The sequence below is a fragment of the Argiope bruennichi genome, chromosome 7, assembly GCF_947563725.1.
Source record: "Argiope bruennichi chromosome 7, qqArgBrue1.1, whole genome shotgun sequence".
Taxonomy (NCBI): domain Eukaryota; kingdom Metazoa; phylum Arthropoda; class Arachnida; order Araneae; family Araneidae; genus Argiope; species Argiope bruennichi.
In genome coordinates, this window is record NC_079157.1 from 110,843,180 (window position 1) to 110,861,623 (window position 18,444).

Here is an 18,444-nt window from a genome sequence, read left to right on the forward strand (position 1 = left end):
CTTTCTTTCTTTCTTCTTCTTTTTTTTTTTTTTTTTTCATTTTAGGAATAGAAACCAGAAAGAAAAAATTCCATAACGCATGTCTTTTTTGATAATTATATCTATCTTTTTAGCATGTTTTCTGTTGTACAACGCCATCTATCGGTGTGTCTGTAATTAATATTTTTTCTCGCAATCCGTCTCCCCATTTCTTGAATATTCACTAATTTTGGAGCATTTACACTGAGTAGTTCGCTATATAGACAACTCCGAGTAAAGATGTTTTAATTTTGAGTGTTTTAGTCTTTAATGCCTTTTTATCATCTTAAAAGTATTATTTGAATGCAAATTTTTGATAAAAATGCAGCAACCTCACGTGTTTTTAATATGTGGGCTTTTTTAATATGTGTTTAAGCACAAAGTAAAGATTGTCTGGTCGATAACCTAAGTTTCAAAATGATATTTTACACTAATGGAACTTTGTAAGTTTAAAGCTGAAATAGCAGAATCCGACGGTTTAAAAAAATGTCATACCAATCAAGCAAAAAAATATATATATATATGAATTCCTAATTTGCATATTTCGTATCTTTTACTTATTCCAACATTAAATTTGCTATGTAAGCAATGGAAAATGCATTCTGAAACAAATTAGAACATATATATATGTGCATATTTGTAAAAAATGGTTTAAAAATCATCTATAACTCATAAACGGACTGATGCTAGCGAGAACAAGACGCTTTTGGGTTTTTGGAAATCAGTATTATTGTTCTTTTTCGACGTTTGTAGCATGCAACTATCCAGAATACATAATTATTAGCTAATATCTAACCTGCACGGCTTCGATTTGAAAGAACATATTTGAAAATAAGAAACCATTCACAATATATAATAAAATATTATTATATTTATGCATTATGCCATTAAATGCTCTCAGTGAATATTTATAGAAGTAGGAACAGCCTTTTCCGCTGAAGAATTTCTCTCTTTTTATGATGTAAGGATATAAACTATAAGAAAAATTCACATGCAAGTTAATATCTAAAAATTTATTTGATATTTTGTTTGGATATCATTATGTTTAAAACGTCATTGCAAATAATGGCCTTGCTTCTGTAACTTTTTATATAGTGAATAAAATCGGGTTTTGGATAAGTTCTAATCCCAGGCAAACGAATTAATTAGGAAAATATAAACATATCTACTATTTTTGTATAAAAATTCACCAAATAATCATCTAGGATTTTATTTTTTGAGTTATCGTTCTCACATACACTAAAGATATTAGATATATGATTTTTTTTTTTTTTTTTTTAAAAAAATAGAGATTTTTAAGGGGCAAAAAAAATTCACAACTATTTTATAGATTACAAATTTATCTCAGTGTATTTTTTGTGTATGAAAAGGTAAAATTGTGTTTTGTTTTTATAAACAAGCCCGCCTCTCATTTGAATTTTAGGAAAAAAAATTAAAAAATAAATTAAAAGTTTCCTGTATTAATTTTTTTTTACTTATTTTAGATATTATTTTATTTTCTTATAAGAGGTTTCGTCAGAAAGCGTATTTAAAAAATTAACGTAGTATAGATTTTTATTCAGTTCAGATAACAAAAGTTTTCATTATTTTGAATAAAAAATTATTGAAACATTATTCAGCTTCAAAATATATTTATTATCAGTACTTTAGAGAAAAGAAACAAATTTAATAACAAACTTTCATTTTAGGAGTAAATTGAAATATAAATAGCATGAATTCTTCACTCAGGATATTTTTGAGCTGACTGATTATGGAGGCATGGTGCGCCAGTATCGGAAGAAGCTCATCCATTTCCCAATTTCGAATGAATATTTTAGAATAAGTTTTTTTCCAGAATCCTGAAAAAAAATCAAAGCCTATATGAGACAGATAAAAGAAAAACTGATATTAATTCAAATGAGCTAATTAAACTTATATATACAAAGTGAAAATAATACACATTTTTTCTTCCTTGGATGCTGAAAAACATAATTCTTTACCTCAATTTTTTTAGGAAATAGGACGCTACCGTTGAAAGGAGGAAATGACATTTGAATATGGAAAGTTAGAACCAAACTGTTGATTGAAGAAATCTTCAGAGATTACAATAATTAGACGACACTGTCAGTCTACTGAATGCCGAAGTTTCCTGCTTTGCTTTGAATGTACTTAGGAATCATCCTTCCGCTTCAATCAACATTTAAAATCCATTTGATATTAAATGATTGAACATATTGTGCTCAATTTATTGATTACTTTCAAACTTTATGTGTGATTGCATATAAGTACGCAAATAAAATTCTAAAACATAAATTTTCATATCAGCCATTCGGGTTTATATAAGTCTTCTAACAGAGTTTGATGATATATGGAATCTCTAGAAGAATCCCCAGATCTCGAGTCCTGATAGTCCATGTATTTTACAAACCTTTCAATTTCGTCACCAGATCGTCAAATGTTCTCCAACATCGGAGGTCATTGATCCGACATACAATAAGAATTTCTATAAATCTCTATTTCCAGTGGAAAATTAACGTGGCAAGAAACAATAGCATAGATTCGTAAGTGTTGATTGCAATATACAACCAGAAAAACCATATTTTTAGTAAAAATTAATATTTGTACAATCTGTTTTATAATATCTTGTAAACTAAAGATCTAAATACGAATGTCTGCGCTTTCAACATAAAAAAATGTAATTATTATTACATTTAATTATTATTAAATGTAATGTAATTATTATCAACAAGATTGCACAAGATTCGGCTAGATTTCATAAATCATCAGTCTGGTATATAAATAGTAAATGAGCTGTTAATTGATTTATGCAGCAAGAATTTAAACAGTAATTATTAAAATGCTTTTGTTACATCTAGAAAAGTACCATCTTTCAAATAATGATTTCTTTGACAAATAATGATAATTTTTTAAAGTTAGTAAAAGAACCCATTTCACGAAGGTGCATAATTCTGTGTTGAAATCAAATGGCTTTATTCTTAAGACAAAAATTATTTCAAACTTTTCATCTACTTTCTTGGATTAAAACTACAGATCAATTTATAGCTTAACCGTAATGGCGCCTTAAGCGGTTTCAGGCAATCAGATACTTATTTTATTTCGTGGAAAGTCCTTCCGCTGTAAAAGTTTTAATAAAGTGTTGAATGTATGTTCTTCACCTCCTTAAAATAAATATGACTATCAACTCTCATAGTAAGGAAGAAAGTTAAAGAAGATGGCGGAACCATAATTACGACAAGAACTCTCCAATATTTAGGTAAACATCCTAATAAAAGACAGTGTTTTAGGACTTTTTAGGGGCGGGATGTATTAAATTTTAATAGATATAGTTAAGCAGGATGCATCAAATTTCATCAACACCAAGAATGTCTTTATTATTCAATTTTCAGATATTTTAATGATATCCATTGGATTAACAATATGAAGATCGAAAAAACTGTATGCACTACAGCAAACAATTACCACACAACTTTTTCGCATACCATTTAATAAAAATTTTATCCCTCCCTCACCTAATCTAAAATTGTTCACCACAGATAATGTAACGAATACCTTGTATAGTAATGCAAATGTTACAAATAATTGTTACAAAATATTGATATTTGGCGTATATCTGTCAATTGTATTCTAAATCTATCGTTTAATATTGTAATTAGTGATTTATTTTTCACCAATTATTCCATAACATGCCGTTAATACGTGTGTACTCGAAAATAAAATTTCTGTTTTATTCTAGAAGTTTTTTCTCTGGCCGATTAAAATTAAAATTTAAAAAGGAATTATATTTATAGACACAAAATCAGTTAGTTTTTTTTTAAATTTAATTTGTTCATATTATTACTTTCTTGGGTTATTGCTATTGCATGCATTAAATGTACAGAACCGAACAAACGGCCAACACTTTGATATAATTGGCTGAAAGTATGAAAATTCTGCATTCTCGAAGCTGAGCTTGTGTACCAAATTTCATCTATCTACCTCTTTTGTTGTTATCAAGGTCACTTGCATTTGGATTGGCGGGCAAATAGACTTTCCCTTCCTCCTTGTTTTCAGCTGCATAACAAATTTCATCATTCTAACATAAAAAGTTTTCATAAAAAGATATAATGTAAAAAAAGTATTTTTCAAACTCGGGGAGTATTAAATTATGAAGATCCATCAAAATTTCGAATTTGAGTTTGTTTGACGATTGCAATACTTTCTCTTTGTATACTTCGTATTCAAGAAAGTAAAAATCCCGATGAAAAAAAAAAAAAAAGAAAGAAATCGGTTCTCTAAGAAATGCTTTATGGTGAAGAAAATTTATTGTTCTTTTAAAGGGGAGAATTTTTTTTAACCAAAATCGAACATCAACAGCCACAAACTTACCTTACTAATTGCATGAAAGAACTATATCACAACACTCTGGATACTGTCCTTTTTTCGGATTCGCCTCACAGCTCCGATTACTTTCAATAAACACTTTTCCACAGCTGGAAAAAAGGAATTAAGAAGTCATCGAATGTACAATAACCAACTTGTATTTACTTTTAAATTGTAAATGTAGTTGCATCTTTTCGCCTGGAACAGTGTGCTGAAATCGGGGAATGAAAATTCACAGTTCATTCTCATTCAATTCATTAATTGTTCAAGGTCCACAATAAATTTAGAAAATCCATGTGAAGCATCACTGTACTTTAAAAAAAATCTAAGGACATATTCTGATGCATGAATATATTAATACAAGCAGTATTGTGATCGTCACATTATTTATTAGAAATAAGTACAATTGGATAAAAGCACACTTGCGCGAATCTTCTCACAAAGCTTTCTTCGTTCCAACCTTCGTGAAATATTTCCAAAATTATTTTACTATCACTAATTTTCTTAATTATATCTTATCATACTACGTTGAAAGTTAAATTCGGTTTTTGTTTTTTCGCATTTTTATTTATCATTTAATGCAGTCTCGACTTCGACACCGGATGGTTTCAGACCCGAGACCCGATTCCACAGAAGAACCGTCGTGTGGCGGGTCTAGTGTACGTTAAATTCGTTGGGGTCAAACGTCCTCCCACTGGTGTGGTGTGGAAGTTCGATGAGGGGGTGCCAGTTCAGGTGTCGTAATCGTCATCTGACCGCGGTTTAAAATTACGAGATCCGTGCTTAAGAAACGGGACATTAATATAACTAAACTAAACTGACATTTGGCCACGGTCACAGTTAAGAGTTCTAGTGTAATTTCAGGACACGGTGTTAGTCTTACTAAATTACATTAACAAAAATTGTAATTGAATACGCATTTGAACATTCTTCCACTATTAATATTAGATGCTAACTGTGTGATTCGAATGTCGGGTTGAAATGCAATGAAAAGTTTTAGAGCAAAGTATTCCAATCCAGGAATTTTTAGAATCTAGCGTTTTCACCTGAATCATTGAAAAAAATTTTCTACTCAGTTGTTGACATGAAGTAATAAACAAACATAAAAGACAGAATATGTACTTCGAATGCATTTTTAGCCCACCAATGGACAATTAAAATCTGAAATGGAACTAAAATTGTAGTCATAAGGTCTCATGCCAAATTTCATTTATTTAAATCATTGCGTTTTAGAGTTATAGCGTTTACATACATGCAAAAAGTTCAGATTATCAATTATCTTGACGAATTTGTTGAAAATTTCATATGTATTTGCATTTTTGATATTAAGACTGTGTGGCAAGTTTTATTTGACTTTTTAGTTTCATAGTTATTGTGTCCTAGATATTGTGTCAACTTGCACTCATATAGATTGATTTTTTTTCAAAATTTATAGAAATCTATGAATTTTGTCTGAAGACAACCTACCTAATTTCATCCGTTGAATTTCGAAGTTCCATATTTTTGTACCTTTAAATAAACGACGCTTTTTTTAATGTAGCATCCCTTTCAGGTCCCTGATTTTTCTATTCATGTCATTTCCTTTTATTTTAATTTATTTATTTCTACTGTTCATCGATCTCTCAGATTTTAAATAAAAAGAAATATTGGTAAAAATAAAAATGTCTACATTTTATTATAATTATACTAGATACCTCCTCCATCAAAGACACGCCACTGCAGATTTATTGTAATATATCATCTTACTTTATCGTGAAATTTAAATGATTCATCAAAAGCTGTGCTATCGCAGTGCAAGCTTCGTCTTAAGGCATTTAAATTCTCAGTAAGTAAGAATGGAAAAATACCGGGTGTCAATAAATTTGTAAATACTTTAAAAATTCATAAAAATTGAAGGACTGGGTATATTTGAATGCGGTTTGCGAAACTATTATTCTCATGAAGGGGGGGATTCTTTTTGATACAGAAAAAAAATAATTCAAAAATTTGTCAATAGAGGACGCTGCACACAAGCAAATCAGTGGAAATATGCAAATTAAAGTCTTATGAAAGGCAGAGTGAGCGATTGACACATCATTTCTAAAGGTTTGCATAAGGTTTGTATTAAGATGTTGACACTGGTGGATAAAGCACTATTGGGAAAGTTGTTTTATGTCAGCAACGAATCGGCGGCTGAAGCCTTACGAAATTTTAGGACCCAGAAAAGATTCAAGAAAGGTTCAGGTCCGATCACTCCTGCTGGACTTGTTTCCCTAGTACGCCGTTTCGAAGAAACTGGAAGTTTGTGTCATCGGCCACGCAGTGGTGCACCTCGTTTAACAACAGTCCGTACCCCCGATGTCTCTGTCTAACAACAGGCTGTACCCCCGATGGACACGCTAAGCCAGTGGTTCTTAACCTTTTTAAGCCGCGACCCAAATTTGAGAAATATGTTCATGTCGCGACCCAAAAAAAAGTCAAAATTTTTTCATTGCTTTATTTTAGATCGTATTTTTTAAAAGTCTTCAATCCTACGATGATGATTTTTTTTTTTAACTTACAAATTTTTTATTTATTTTTTTAATAATACAGATAAACAAAAGTACTATTCGATCCAAGGAAAATTTAATTAATAATCAAGTGTTTTTAATAATTTTTATTGACCAAATTAAAATAAATTTATAACTTTTTGAAAATAATTGACATTTTAACTTATTCCTAAAAAAAAAAGAAATATCAATACATATGTTAAGTCTTTTAAATTTTAAATGCAAGTCACACAGTTTTAATGAGAACCTTGTGCTTGAATACATTTTGAAAGATCTTCAAACCTCGGTTGAATGCTTGTCAAGGAGCACCTTGTATCTATTTCAGGATTTAACTTGTTCCAGTAATTGTTTTTGATTACACACAACCTCACACATATATGTTGTTGCAAAGGGCAATAATACTTTTAGGGCTTCTTTAACAATTATTGGCTTTTCGGTTTTTAATTTTAACCAGAAAGCACATAAAAATTCATTTTTGTAGAAATTGTATCGAAGTGCTTGGTCACTTTATATTTCTATTAATTGTTCTTGAAATTGATTAATATTAACAAATTCATCATGCAAATCACTTACATCAAAATTAAATGGCATTCGAACCCAATTATATTTGAAAACATCGTCTGCAGGGAAATATCTGCAGGGAATATTTTTTGATCTTGTTAATCACATTCATTTTCGATTGTTGATATTTATTCAAGTCGTCATTTCTAAAATGTCTGAAATTTGGTGTATTACTAACTTTTTTGGTTCGACTCAGCGTGACCCAAGAAATATGCTTCGCGACCCAATTTTGGGTCGCGACCCATAGGTTAAGAACCGCTGCACTAAGCGAACAGTCTACAAGTGCAGTCAGTAGCGCACGAGAAGTGGCATGAATAACTGGTATACCAAAGACTTCGGTGTACCGTATCCTTCATGGTGTATTGTAATTGTACCCATACAAATTGCAATCGCTACATCAGCTCTTACCAAATGATACAGCTAAGAGATTGGAATTCTCAAATTGGGCTTTGGCGAAAATTGAAGATGATCCGCGATGGCTGCTGAAAATATTGTGGACAGGTGAGGCTCATTTTGCTTTGCATGGAGCAGTTAATACCCAAAACTGTAGAATATGGACACATGAGAATCCACATGCTTACACTGAGAAGCCCTGCATTCACCACGGGTTACTGTTTGGTGTGGTTTCACTGCATCCCTTAATGTAGACCCTTTTTTCTTTGAAAAGCCCTGTAAAAAAGCAGAATGGAAGACATGTTCAGTTAATGGAACAAGTTGCTTGGAAATGTTACAGAAGGAAGTGATACCGTCCTTATTGGAACACGATGTCCTTGACACAGTGACATTCATGCAAGATGGGACACCTCCTCACATCGACACCGAAGTGAAGGCATTTTTGAGAAGAACTTTTACTGAAGAACGGATAATCAGCCGTCACTTTACACATGATTGGCCCCCACGCTCACCAGATTTAACACCCCTTGATTTTTGGCTATGGGGTTACCTTAAGTCTCGGATGTACAGCCGTAGGCCAACATCGTTAGTGCAGCTAAAAGAAGCCATTCGCCACGAAATCTCATGCATTCATCCGGATATGCTGTATTATGCAGTTACCAGTGTTGTCTCCCGCTTCCAAACTGTTATTTGTGGTAATGGCGGACACATAGAACAAGTACTGTAGTACTGGTGTGTTACGCTTGTAACAATTGCTGCATGCAAATAAAAGTATTTTTCCCGTAGAATTGTATGTTTTACTTGTGTTTAACGCCCTCTATCGACAAATTTTTGAATTTTTTTTTTTTGTATGAAAAAAATCCCCCTTTATGAGAATAACAGTTTCACAAACCGCATTAAAATATACTCATTCCTTCAATTTTTATGAATTTTTAAAGTATTTACAAATTTATGGGACACGGAGTACATCATTAATTAATTATTAATAACGAGAGAAATTACCCAAATCTAACAAGCTTGTTATTTTTGCACATGATTTTCAGACAATTTTCGTCGTCAAATTTGGTTTCATTCAGAGGAATTCTACCAAATCTTTCGCTTTCACAGAAACCTGAAAAATAAAATAACATCAAAAATATATCAAAATATCATTCATTAAAAATAAATAAGGTCAAGGAATTTTTATTATTTGCCATACACGACATACCATGTGCACTTTCTTTTAAAAAATTATTTAATCATATGAATCGCATTATAAAATAGAAGTGATATATATTTGATATTACATATCTCAGAAAGGTAGCATATACAAAGAATATGCAACAAGCCCAATTGTACAGGATATTCAAGTCATTCTACTCTGAAGCTCTTCTATTCAGTTAGGATGGGTTAAAGCACATGCGGGTCGTAATGGATACGAGGCTGCTGATTCCCTAGACAAGAAAGTCATTTCTACAGATACCCCAGTTCGATATCCAGCACCAGGAAGCCTTCTTAAAAATATATTAAATAAATTGAACTTACAGCGATGGCAACAATGGCTCAACTGGTAGAAATTTACGAATATGTAGAATTGAGGTTTGAATTATAATTTTACAAGAATTATAATTCAAACTGAGAATTATCACTATTTATTATTCCTGACGAATAAACTCGTCATAACGCAAAACGTTGTTCTTTTACCATGACGAGTGTACTCGTCCAAAGCAGTTAACAGGTTATAAAATAGGGATATTTAAATTTTCATAACTGAATGAGTTTTAAAGTGGTGTACATTTTTATTCATTTATATAATTTTTCATTTTTGTTTTATTGAATATAACTTATAGGACCGAGGATCTGTATAAAAATAATATCAATCATAATTCATTAGAATACTTATTGACTCAAAATACACAAAAGCTGATTTTTTACTCCATTTAAACAATTTTTCCTATTAGATTGTATGCCTATTAATAAAGATTTAGAATTTGATTGTTGGGATATACTGTAGATAAGATTGGATATCATGCATATATGTAAATCAGAATTGCCTTAAACAATTCAGAATTATTGAATTAATCTTATATAGAATGAACAGAAAACTTTTTCTTGCATTTATTTCTCCAGAAATATCATATTTCATATTTATCACATTTCTTATAGATATGTACTGAAAATTATTCTTTTCTAGTTTCGATTTGTTTTGGGAGTTGGCTTAAATCTTTGATTTGAGCTTTTGTCACCTCTTGACAACACGTTGATTAAAAGATTGATTTTTCTCATGCACGCGTTACGTGCTATGCAGATTAAATATTTTTTATGTTATATCAAATATATTGAAGAAAAATACACTTAAATTATTTTTAGAAAATTAATAAAAAAATTTAAAAAATTCACCAGCAAAATTGGTATTATCAGTGTTGGAAAGAAGGACTTAACTGTAACCAGTTTTCACTGTAAAGAATTTTCCCTTCTCACCACCAGGGGTTTGTTGACTTCCTCTCGTTTTGGCGGCAATCATGTAAATATATTCAATTTTGTAAATATATTCTTAATCATGTAACATATAATCAAGTAACAATTAAATAATTTTCTTAAAGATAAATTCCCCGTGTTAATGAGTCATAGTCACTGAACCTGCCACTAATTAGATATTTGAGATTTTCAGCTGCAGATGGAGACAACAACACCAGTATGTAAACAAAAAGCGATTCACACCAACAAAACAAAGGTAAGCGATTTTACTTGCCTTTAATTTAGAGATTGTTCGTGTTGGAATAATCAGAAAGATATTTTTCTGAACTTTAAATTGATGTAAAAATTAGTGTTGGGCTATAAAGCCGTCGGAAGTAAAAGTATTCTAAAATTTCACTTGATTTTTAATCAATTAAAATTTTAAATTTCAAACATATGGATTTCTACCACTCTAAAATATAGAATGCCAGGCTTGGTCGCTCTAGACCAAACTGTCTGGCCTATACATTCATCCTTAGTATAAGCAGAGGTTACAAAATTGTTCTACCATGATAATATTGCACACGAGAGCAAAAGATTGGAAGACTCACTTTGGGACATCTTTAATGACACATTCAAATATACTTACCACCTGAAGTATCCATCAACTCGATCCCGACTGATGCATTAGCATTTGAGAAAAAAAGAACCAAAGTTCCACCCAACAGAAGAAGTAGCATCCACATCTGATTCATGATGAAGGTATAGAAGACGTTTTAAATTTCACGCTTTATAAAGCCATTATGTGACCTTCGAAATGTTTAAACAATCGTAACTAACATCATGTTGTAGAAATAAAGTCATAAGAAAAAATATAGTTCCTGCAATTTTAATAATCAAAATTTCCCATTTATTGTTAAATCTAATTAGTTTGTCATTGAAGTGCACATCTTCAGACCTTCATCAATTTCACAATCACAAATGACTGCGTTTCGGATTTTTGCACTTAATGAACCGAATGCTGTTTAATGAGTAATAAACTAATTTGTGCAATGCTTTTGGATTTTCCATATGTACTAAGAAATTTTAGGTTTGTTCTTCATTTTTTTTCTATATGTTCAAAGAAATAATAACTTAGAAAAAAAAATTGCATGTAAATGAAGCATATGCTAGAAGGATAATTGTACATAAAGCAAACACTTTTAATTATCCTTGCAGTTAGAATAATTTTATTTCTTTATATTTGAAATATCGGAAGGTCAAAAATTGAATCCAAAGGGTATTCATATGTGAAAAATACTAATGCTCACTACATCTATGTTTGCTCTCGACACTTTTCCAGCATAAAATATTATCGTGATACTTATCAATACGAGATATTATAAACTGAATCCAAAGAATATCATATATGAAAAATACTATTATGCACTTCATTTATGCTTTGCTTCGATACTTTCCAGTACGAGATATTATCGTGATACTTATCAATACGACATATTAGAAACTGAATCCAAGAGATATCATATATGAAAAATACTATTATGCACGGCATTTATGCTTTGCTTTGATACTTTCCAGCGCGAGATATTATCGTGACACTTATCAATACGACATATTAGAAACTGAATCCAAGAGATATCATATATGAAAAATACTATTATGCACGGCATTTATGCTTTGCTTCGATACTTTCCAGTGCGAGATATTATCGTGACACTTATCAATACGACATATTAGAAACTGAATCCTAGAGATATCATATATGAAAAATACTAATATGCACGGCATTTATGCTTTGCTTTGATACTTTCCTGTACGAGATATTATCGTGATACTTATCAATTCGAGATATTATAAACTGAATCCAAAGGATATCATACGTGAAAAATACTAATGCACATTGCATTTATGCTTTGCTCCCGATGCTTTCCAGTACGAGATATTATCGTGATACTTATCAATACGACATATTAGAAACTGAATCCAAGATATATCATATATAAAAAATACTAATATGCACGGCATTTATGCTTTGCTTCGATACTTTCCAGTACGAGATATTATCGTGATACTTATCAATACGAGATATTATAAACTGAATCCAAAGGATATCATATATGAAAAATACTATTATGCACTACATTTATGCTTTGTTTCGATACTTTCCAGTACGAGATATTATCGTGACACTTATCAATACGACATATTAGAAACTGAATCCAAGAGATATCATATATGAAAAATACTAATATGCACGGCATTTATGCTTTGCTTCGATACTTTCCAGTGCGAGATATTATCGTGACACTTATCAATACGACATATTAGAAACTGAATCCAAGAGATATCATATATGAAAAATACTAATATGCACGGCATTTATGCTTTGCTTTGATACTTTCCTGTACGAGATATTATCGTGATACTTATCAATTCGAGATATTATAAACTGAATCCAAAGGATATCATACGTGAAAAATACTAATGCACATTGCATTTATGCTTTGCTCCCGATGCTTTCCAGTACGAGATATTATCGTGATACTTATCAATACGACATATTAGAAACTGAATCCAAGAGATATCATATATAAAAAATACTAATATGCACGGCATTTATGCTTTGCTTCGATACTTTCCAGTACGAGATATTATCGTGATACTTATCAATACGAGATATTATAAACTGAATCCAAAGGATATCATATATGAAAAATACTATTATGCACTGCATTTATGCTTTGTTTCGATACTTTCCAGTACGAGATATGATCGTGACACTTATCAATACGACATATTAGAAACTGAATCCAAGAGATATCATATATGAAAAATACTAATATGCACGGCATTTATGCTTTGCTTTGATACTTTCCTGTACGAGATATTATCGTGATACTTATCAATACGAGATATTATAAACTGAATCCAAAGGATATCATACGTGAAAAATACTAATGCGCTTTGCATATATGCTTTGCTCTCTATGCTTTCCAGCTCAAGATATTATCTTGATGCTTATCAATACGGGATATTATAAAGAAATATTCTCATTACCAGAAGTTTATCATATTATGATGAACGTCTAATAGTTATCTCCTATATTTACTAACAATATTTGTCTTTCTGATGCTTTCTCTCAGATTCTTTAACAAGACTTTTGACTTTCGGTGACCAGGTCGTTCTCTGAAATTAATAGTTACTAAAGTCTTCAATTGTTTCGAGAGAAAAATATTTTTAATTTTCAAATATTAATAGTTACATAACTTGAATTATTTCAAAAGCCTCACACCCTTCTGTTCCATGAGCTTTGTATTTCTCTAATTTTCTATCTACATCTTTAAAACGCCGATTCAATCCCAGGGAAAGGTAGTAATTGAAAATGGAAACACTTCAAGATTTTCTCTTCATTGCTAAATATGAAATAGTTTATTAAAAGCATGCTTTGTTCAGAAATTTATGCAAAAGAGAAAATTAAGTCGAATTTTCATATCTTGATCATAATAATAGAAAAAAAAGCCAAGATGAAGCATTTAGTAGCAACACTTCTAACGTTTTGAGTTTCACTTCGGCTATGAAATATATTGTTTTAAAATGTGTTTGAAATATATAAAAATAATTAAGAAAAAGAATAAAAACTATACGACAAAAATTTAGCCTCATTGAATAGATAATTAGTGAAATTTAAAAATGCTGTAAATATATTTTACTGTGTTATTTTTGGAAATCATCGTGAAAAAAAACCTCAAAATTTTACTTATATTTTAATTATTCAATAATTTAATTGAAATTTCAAAGAAATCGTTCTGAGATGCATATTTCCAACCTCTAAAGTATTTTTGTGCCAGGTTTGATATTTCTAACTTTCTTTCCTGTAAAGTGTCAACACGCATGTGGACTCAAACCACGCATTTTCATCCTTAGTATTAGTAAAGATAGATATGAAATCACTTCCCACATAATATTTTACAGGAAGGATAAACCGTGAAAACATAAATTTTCAGTTTTTTTTAATTGTCAGAATCCTACGCATGAGCGTTTTACACATCGTAATTCAAGAAATAAAATCCATAACGCGTTTTCAATCCTTCTCTTTCTGCCCGCCTGAAACTAAAATGAAACACAAACCTACAATTTTAATAACAACGCCACATACTAAATTTCATTAAGTCACTACATTTCTGAGTAATTGCGCTGATATATATTGGAAAATATTGAACAGAAAAATAGTCAAATCTTTATGTTCAAAATTTGAAACAGATCTTATTTTAAATCTCTGTATCTGCATCAAAATTTAAAGATTTCAATTATTTAGCATAAAGATTTAGAATATATATTTTAAATTCTAAATTTGGGCCGGCTTCCCGGCATAAGGATAACGCGTCTTCACCGTGATCTGGGCACCCCGAGTTCGAGTCCCGATTCAGGCATGGTTGTTTTTCTTCAGTGTTCTATCCGTGAGGTGTGTGAATCCGCTCCTTTTAAAAAGAGGCTTTGCAAGCCAATGCGACGCATAAAGTTGCTAAGTCGTACTCCTTGCCCTAGATGGCGCTACTGAAAACACAAGAGACGCTCACTCAGCTTAAATCTCTCGGCGAGCTTGTAAAGTGCCATAAGTAACAACAACAAATGCTAAATCTGTATACTAAATATAACCATCTTACTTTTTAAGGCTTTGAGGTTACCGTGCCCATTTGTAGTGGGAAAGCCAACAGACAGACAGACTTCCTCTAAATGAACGTTTTAATAAAAATATCACATGCTAAATTGCATTCATTTAAATCAATACATTATTGTGTTCACGTATATTGGAAAATATTGACTGACAGATGGTAAAATCTTTAAAAGATTATGTTCAGGATTTGATACAAATCTATATTTTAGATGTTAAATATATCCGTCTAAGTATTTAAGATACCATGTCCATTTGTAATTGGAAACCAATTAGAAAGACTTTAGCCAAATGAATTTGTATCAAACTTTGAAAATCTACAAATTTGGTATAAAGACCGCATAACAATTTTATCCATCGAACTACCTAGCAGGCTGAAAGACGGATATAATTCGAATGATGAATTTTATGAATGAAAAAATATTCGAAATTTTTGACGATTGCAATATTTTCTATTCGTATAAAACGTAAAAATAATAGTAAAATACTAAAAGCATCTGCTGCCATCTCTATAAGAACGCATCATTTCCACACATTCATTACTATGCTTTCTAAGAAATATTTGAGAAAAATGAATAAATGAATAATTGAGAACCGAATACTTTATATTTATTTATGAGACTTGAATTCTTCTTAAAAGTATAATAAATCTCTACTAAGAATAAAAATAAATGTTTGTGCATCTGTCGGTGCATGGCCTGGCCTTCAAGCTACTGATTTAGATCTGCAAACTTGGAATACATATATACTTAATAGTGCGGAAATGTACACCTCGGAGTGATTTTTTAAAACTGTAATTAATTAAAACTTGTTCGGAATTTCGGAGTTTGTGTCTATATGTGTGTGTGAGAGAGGGGGGAAGAAGTGCATGTGTGTTTGTGGGTGTACGCGCGCGCGCGCGCGTGTGTGTGTGTGTGTGTGTGTGTTCGTATTGTGCTTTGGCGCTCTACAAGCCTGACCATTGGGTCTACAGTAATCAAATATGGAACATGGATACTTTGAAAGATAGAAATGTGCATCTCGGAGGAAGATAGGAATGTGCATTTCTCCTTTAAAATTTTAATTACAATTTAAATTAATTGGAAATTTAGTTACATTTTAGCTTTTTTCCGGGATAATTTCCTAAAAGTATTGTTCCAAAAAAATTAATTTTGCACTGTTTCAAAATTGAAAAAAAAAATATTGTTAAATTATCCTCTTCAAAATCTTCTCAATGTTGCCAATTTAATAATCGGGCAAGTTTTCTCTGAATTTTAAAAAGATTTTAAAATTATGTTTTTGCTTAGTTTCCAATATTTTATTATAATATTGCCGTGAAATTCAAATAGTCTTTATTGTTTCACCAAATACTTACTCGTGTGATTTTCTTTCATTGATGAAAGTTAAAGAAGGCTATTCTGTTTATATCTGTGTAACTTCCAAAACAAACAAAAAAAATGAAGTTACATTGAAAAAAAAAGTGAAATAAAATAAAAGTCAAATAAACAGCATCGCTAAATTTAGAAAATAGATAAACTAGATATTCATGTTCTCAATATTACTATGGTGTTATGTACTGTCTCCATTAAAAAGTATCATGTATGCGATAAATAGGACTTAATTATAAAAGCATGGCTTTAATGTCAATCAATTTGACTGATTGATTGACATTGATCAATTTGACTGCTTGATCCAGATAAAATGATTTATCTGGATATTCATTCAAATATTACCGATATTACTAAAGAGTGAGGTGATAATCGAAATAATAAAATTTGTGAATATGTTAGAAAAATTTAATAAACCTAGTGGTATATTTTTCTGATTTTGTCTCTATGCATCTATAGCTCGTAACCTCTCTAAAAGTAAAAACAATCTCTAATTTAATAAATGGACGACTAATAAAGAACAGAATGATTAGAAAATAATTTTACTGGAATTTGATTAAATACGCATATGTTTAAATAATAGAATTTCCCTTATTTTATCTAGCTAAAATGAGCTTAACTATTTTTGAGAGTCATTTTAAACCTAATTTATAATTTTGAATAAACATGAGCCTGAATAGCTTCGATTTTAAAAATCTGCTTTCATCACAAAATTCTCAATTTAATTATTCACGTATGCATCACATATATAATTCATAAATATTGCGTTTTTATGCGCATATTTATATAATTCGAAATATTCGTTTGAAGGGATAATCAGTATTTACTCTATTTCTATATAAATAATTGCAAAATTGATTCTTTCATGTTTTAAACACAATAACTTTTAACAAAACTTGTATACATTCGATTAGGATAAAATTGTAATTGCATTTTAGAAGATTGATTGTGCGAAACATTATATTTCTTTTTTCTATTTAACTATCTATTTTTAAATTTCATTATTTTGAATGTCACATTTAACAAATGAAATTTCTTGTCCTACCCCCGAAAAGATTTTAATTATTAATTTTACAATATAATCATTCGAATGAAGGAACATTTTTTTTTTTTTTTTTTTTTTTTTTTTTTTTTTTTTACTGATCGTAGGAAATTATACACACACGATTCATTTCAATGAATCAGAGGGCACAGATTCTTCATAATGAAAAGTGTTTAGAACCATGAGTTTAATTTTTAAATTAATAAAACTACTTAACAAAGAAAATATACATTTAAAATTTTGAAATTATAATTTCTTATTTTGGTAGCTTATAAAATGAATTATAAAGCATTAAATATTTTTGTATAAGTAGTTCATGAAATAAAGAACCACGCTTAAAAGAGCCAATGCTAAAGCATCCTATAATATACCAGATTAACATTTAAATTAACTTTTTAAGTTAAAACGCTTGGTATAGAGAATCTGGAAATATCTCTTAAAAACGTGTAACATCTTCTAAAAACTGATTTTAAAATATGACACGAAATATATCAATTTTTTTTTCCATTTTCCACTCGAAAAGCACATTAATGTTTTTTGAAAAAATCGCATTTCCTAAAATTCTATTGATACCTTTTGAAACTTTCTGTTGAATTGATCGCTTGATATTTTTTTTATCTATTTTTTCATTAAAGTATTTAATGAAAATTTAAAAATTATAATTATTTTAAAATATTAAATTTTTAATAATAATTATTTTAAATAATCATTTATTTAAAATTTTAAACTTTCTATTCTCTTTTGTATGAAAACTATCAAATTTTCTGGTGTTAGTAAAACAAACTGAGACTCGACATAAAATATTGCACTTTTATCCTGAAATTTCTATTTTTATGGCAACAATCATTTCAGTTTCCAAAACACGCTTTCTAACATTACGAGATATCAATCGTTTATTCTTTTCAGCTGATTATGCACTTTCGTCTGATAAATAATTTAATGCTGATATAACGTTTTGCGGAAATATCAAGTAATCAGGGTTTCAATTTACGAAAACAATCTATATCACTGAAACGCCGCATACCAATTCGAGTATTTGCAATACTAATAGTGTCTTTTTTGCAACAT

At 30.1% G+C, this 18,444-nt stretch overlaps 1 protein-coding gene across 1 annotated transcript; it reads right to left on the bottom strand.

Annotated features, from left to right (window-relative positions):
* Nucleotides 1-1,774: 1,774 nt before the first annotated feature.
* Nucleotides 1,775-11,044, bottom strand: LOC129976220 (uncharacterized). Its single transcript, XM_056089674.1, has 4 exons — nt 10,945-11,044; nt 8,862-8,970; nt 4,384-4,487; nt 1,775-1,856 (listed from the first exon to the last, which is right to left on the bottom strand). Exons 1-3 carry the CDS (start codon nt 11,039-11,041, stop codon nt 4,388-4,390), a joined length of 306 nt encoding a protein of 101 aa, XP_055945649.1. The 5' UTR covers nt 11,042-11,044; the 3' UTR covers nt 1,775-1,856; nt 4,384-4,387.
* Nucleotides 11,045-18,444: the final 7,400 nt, after the last annotated feature.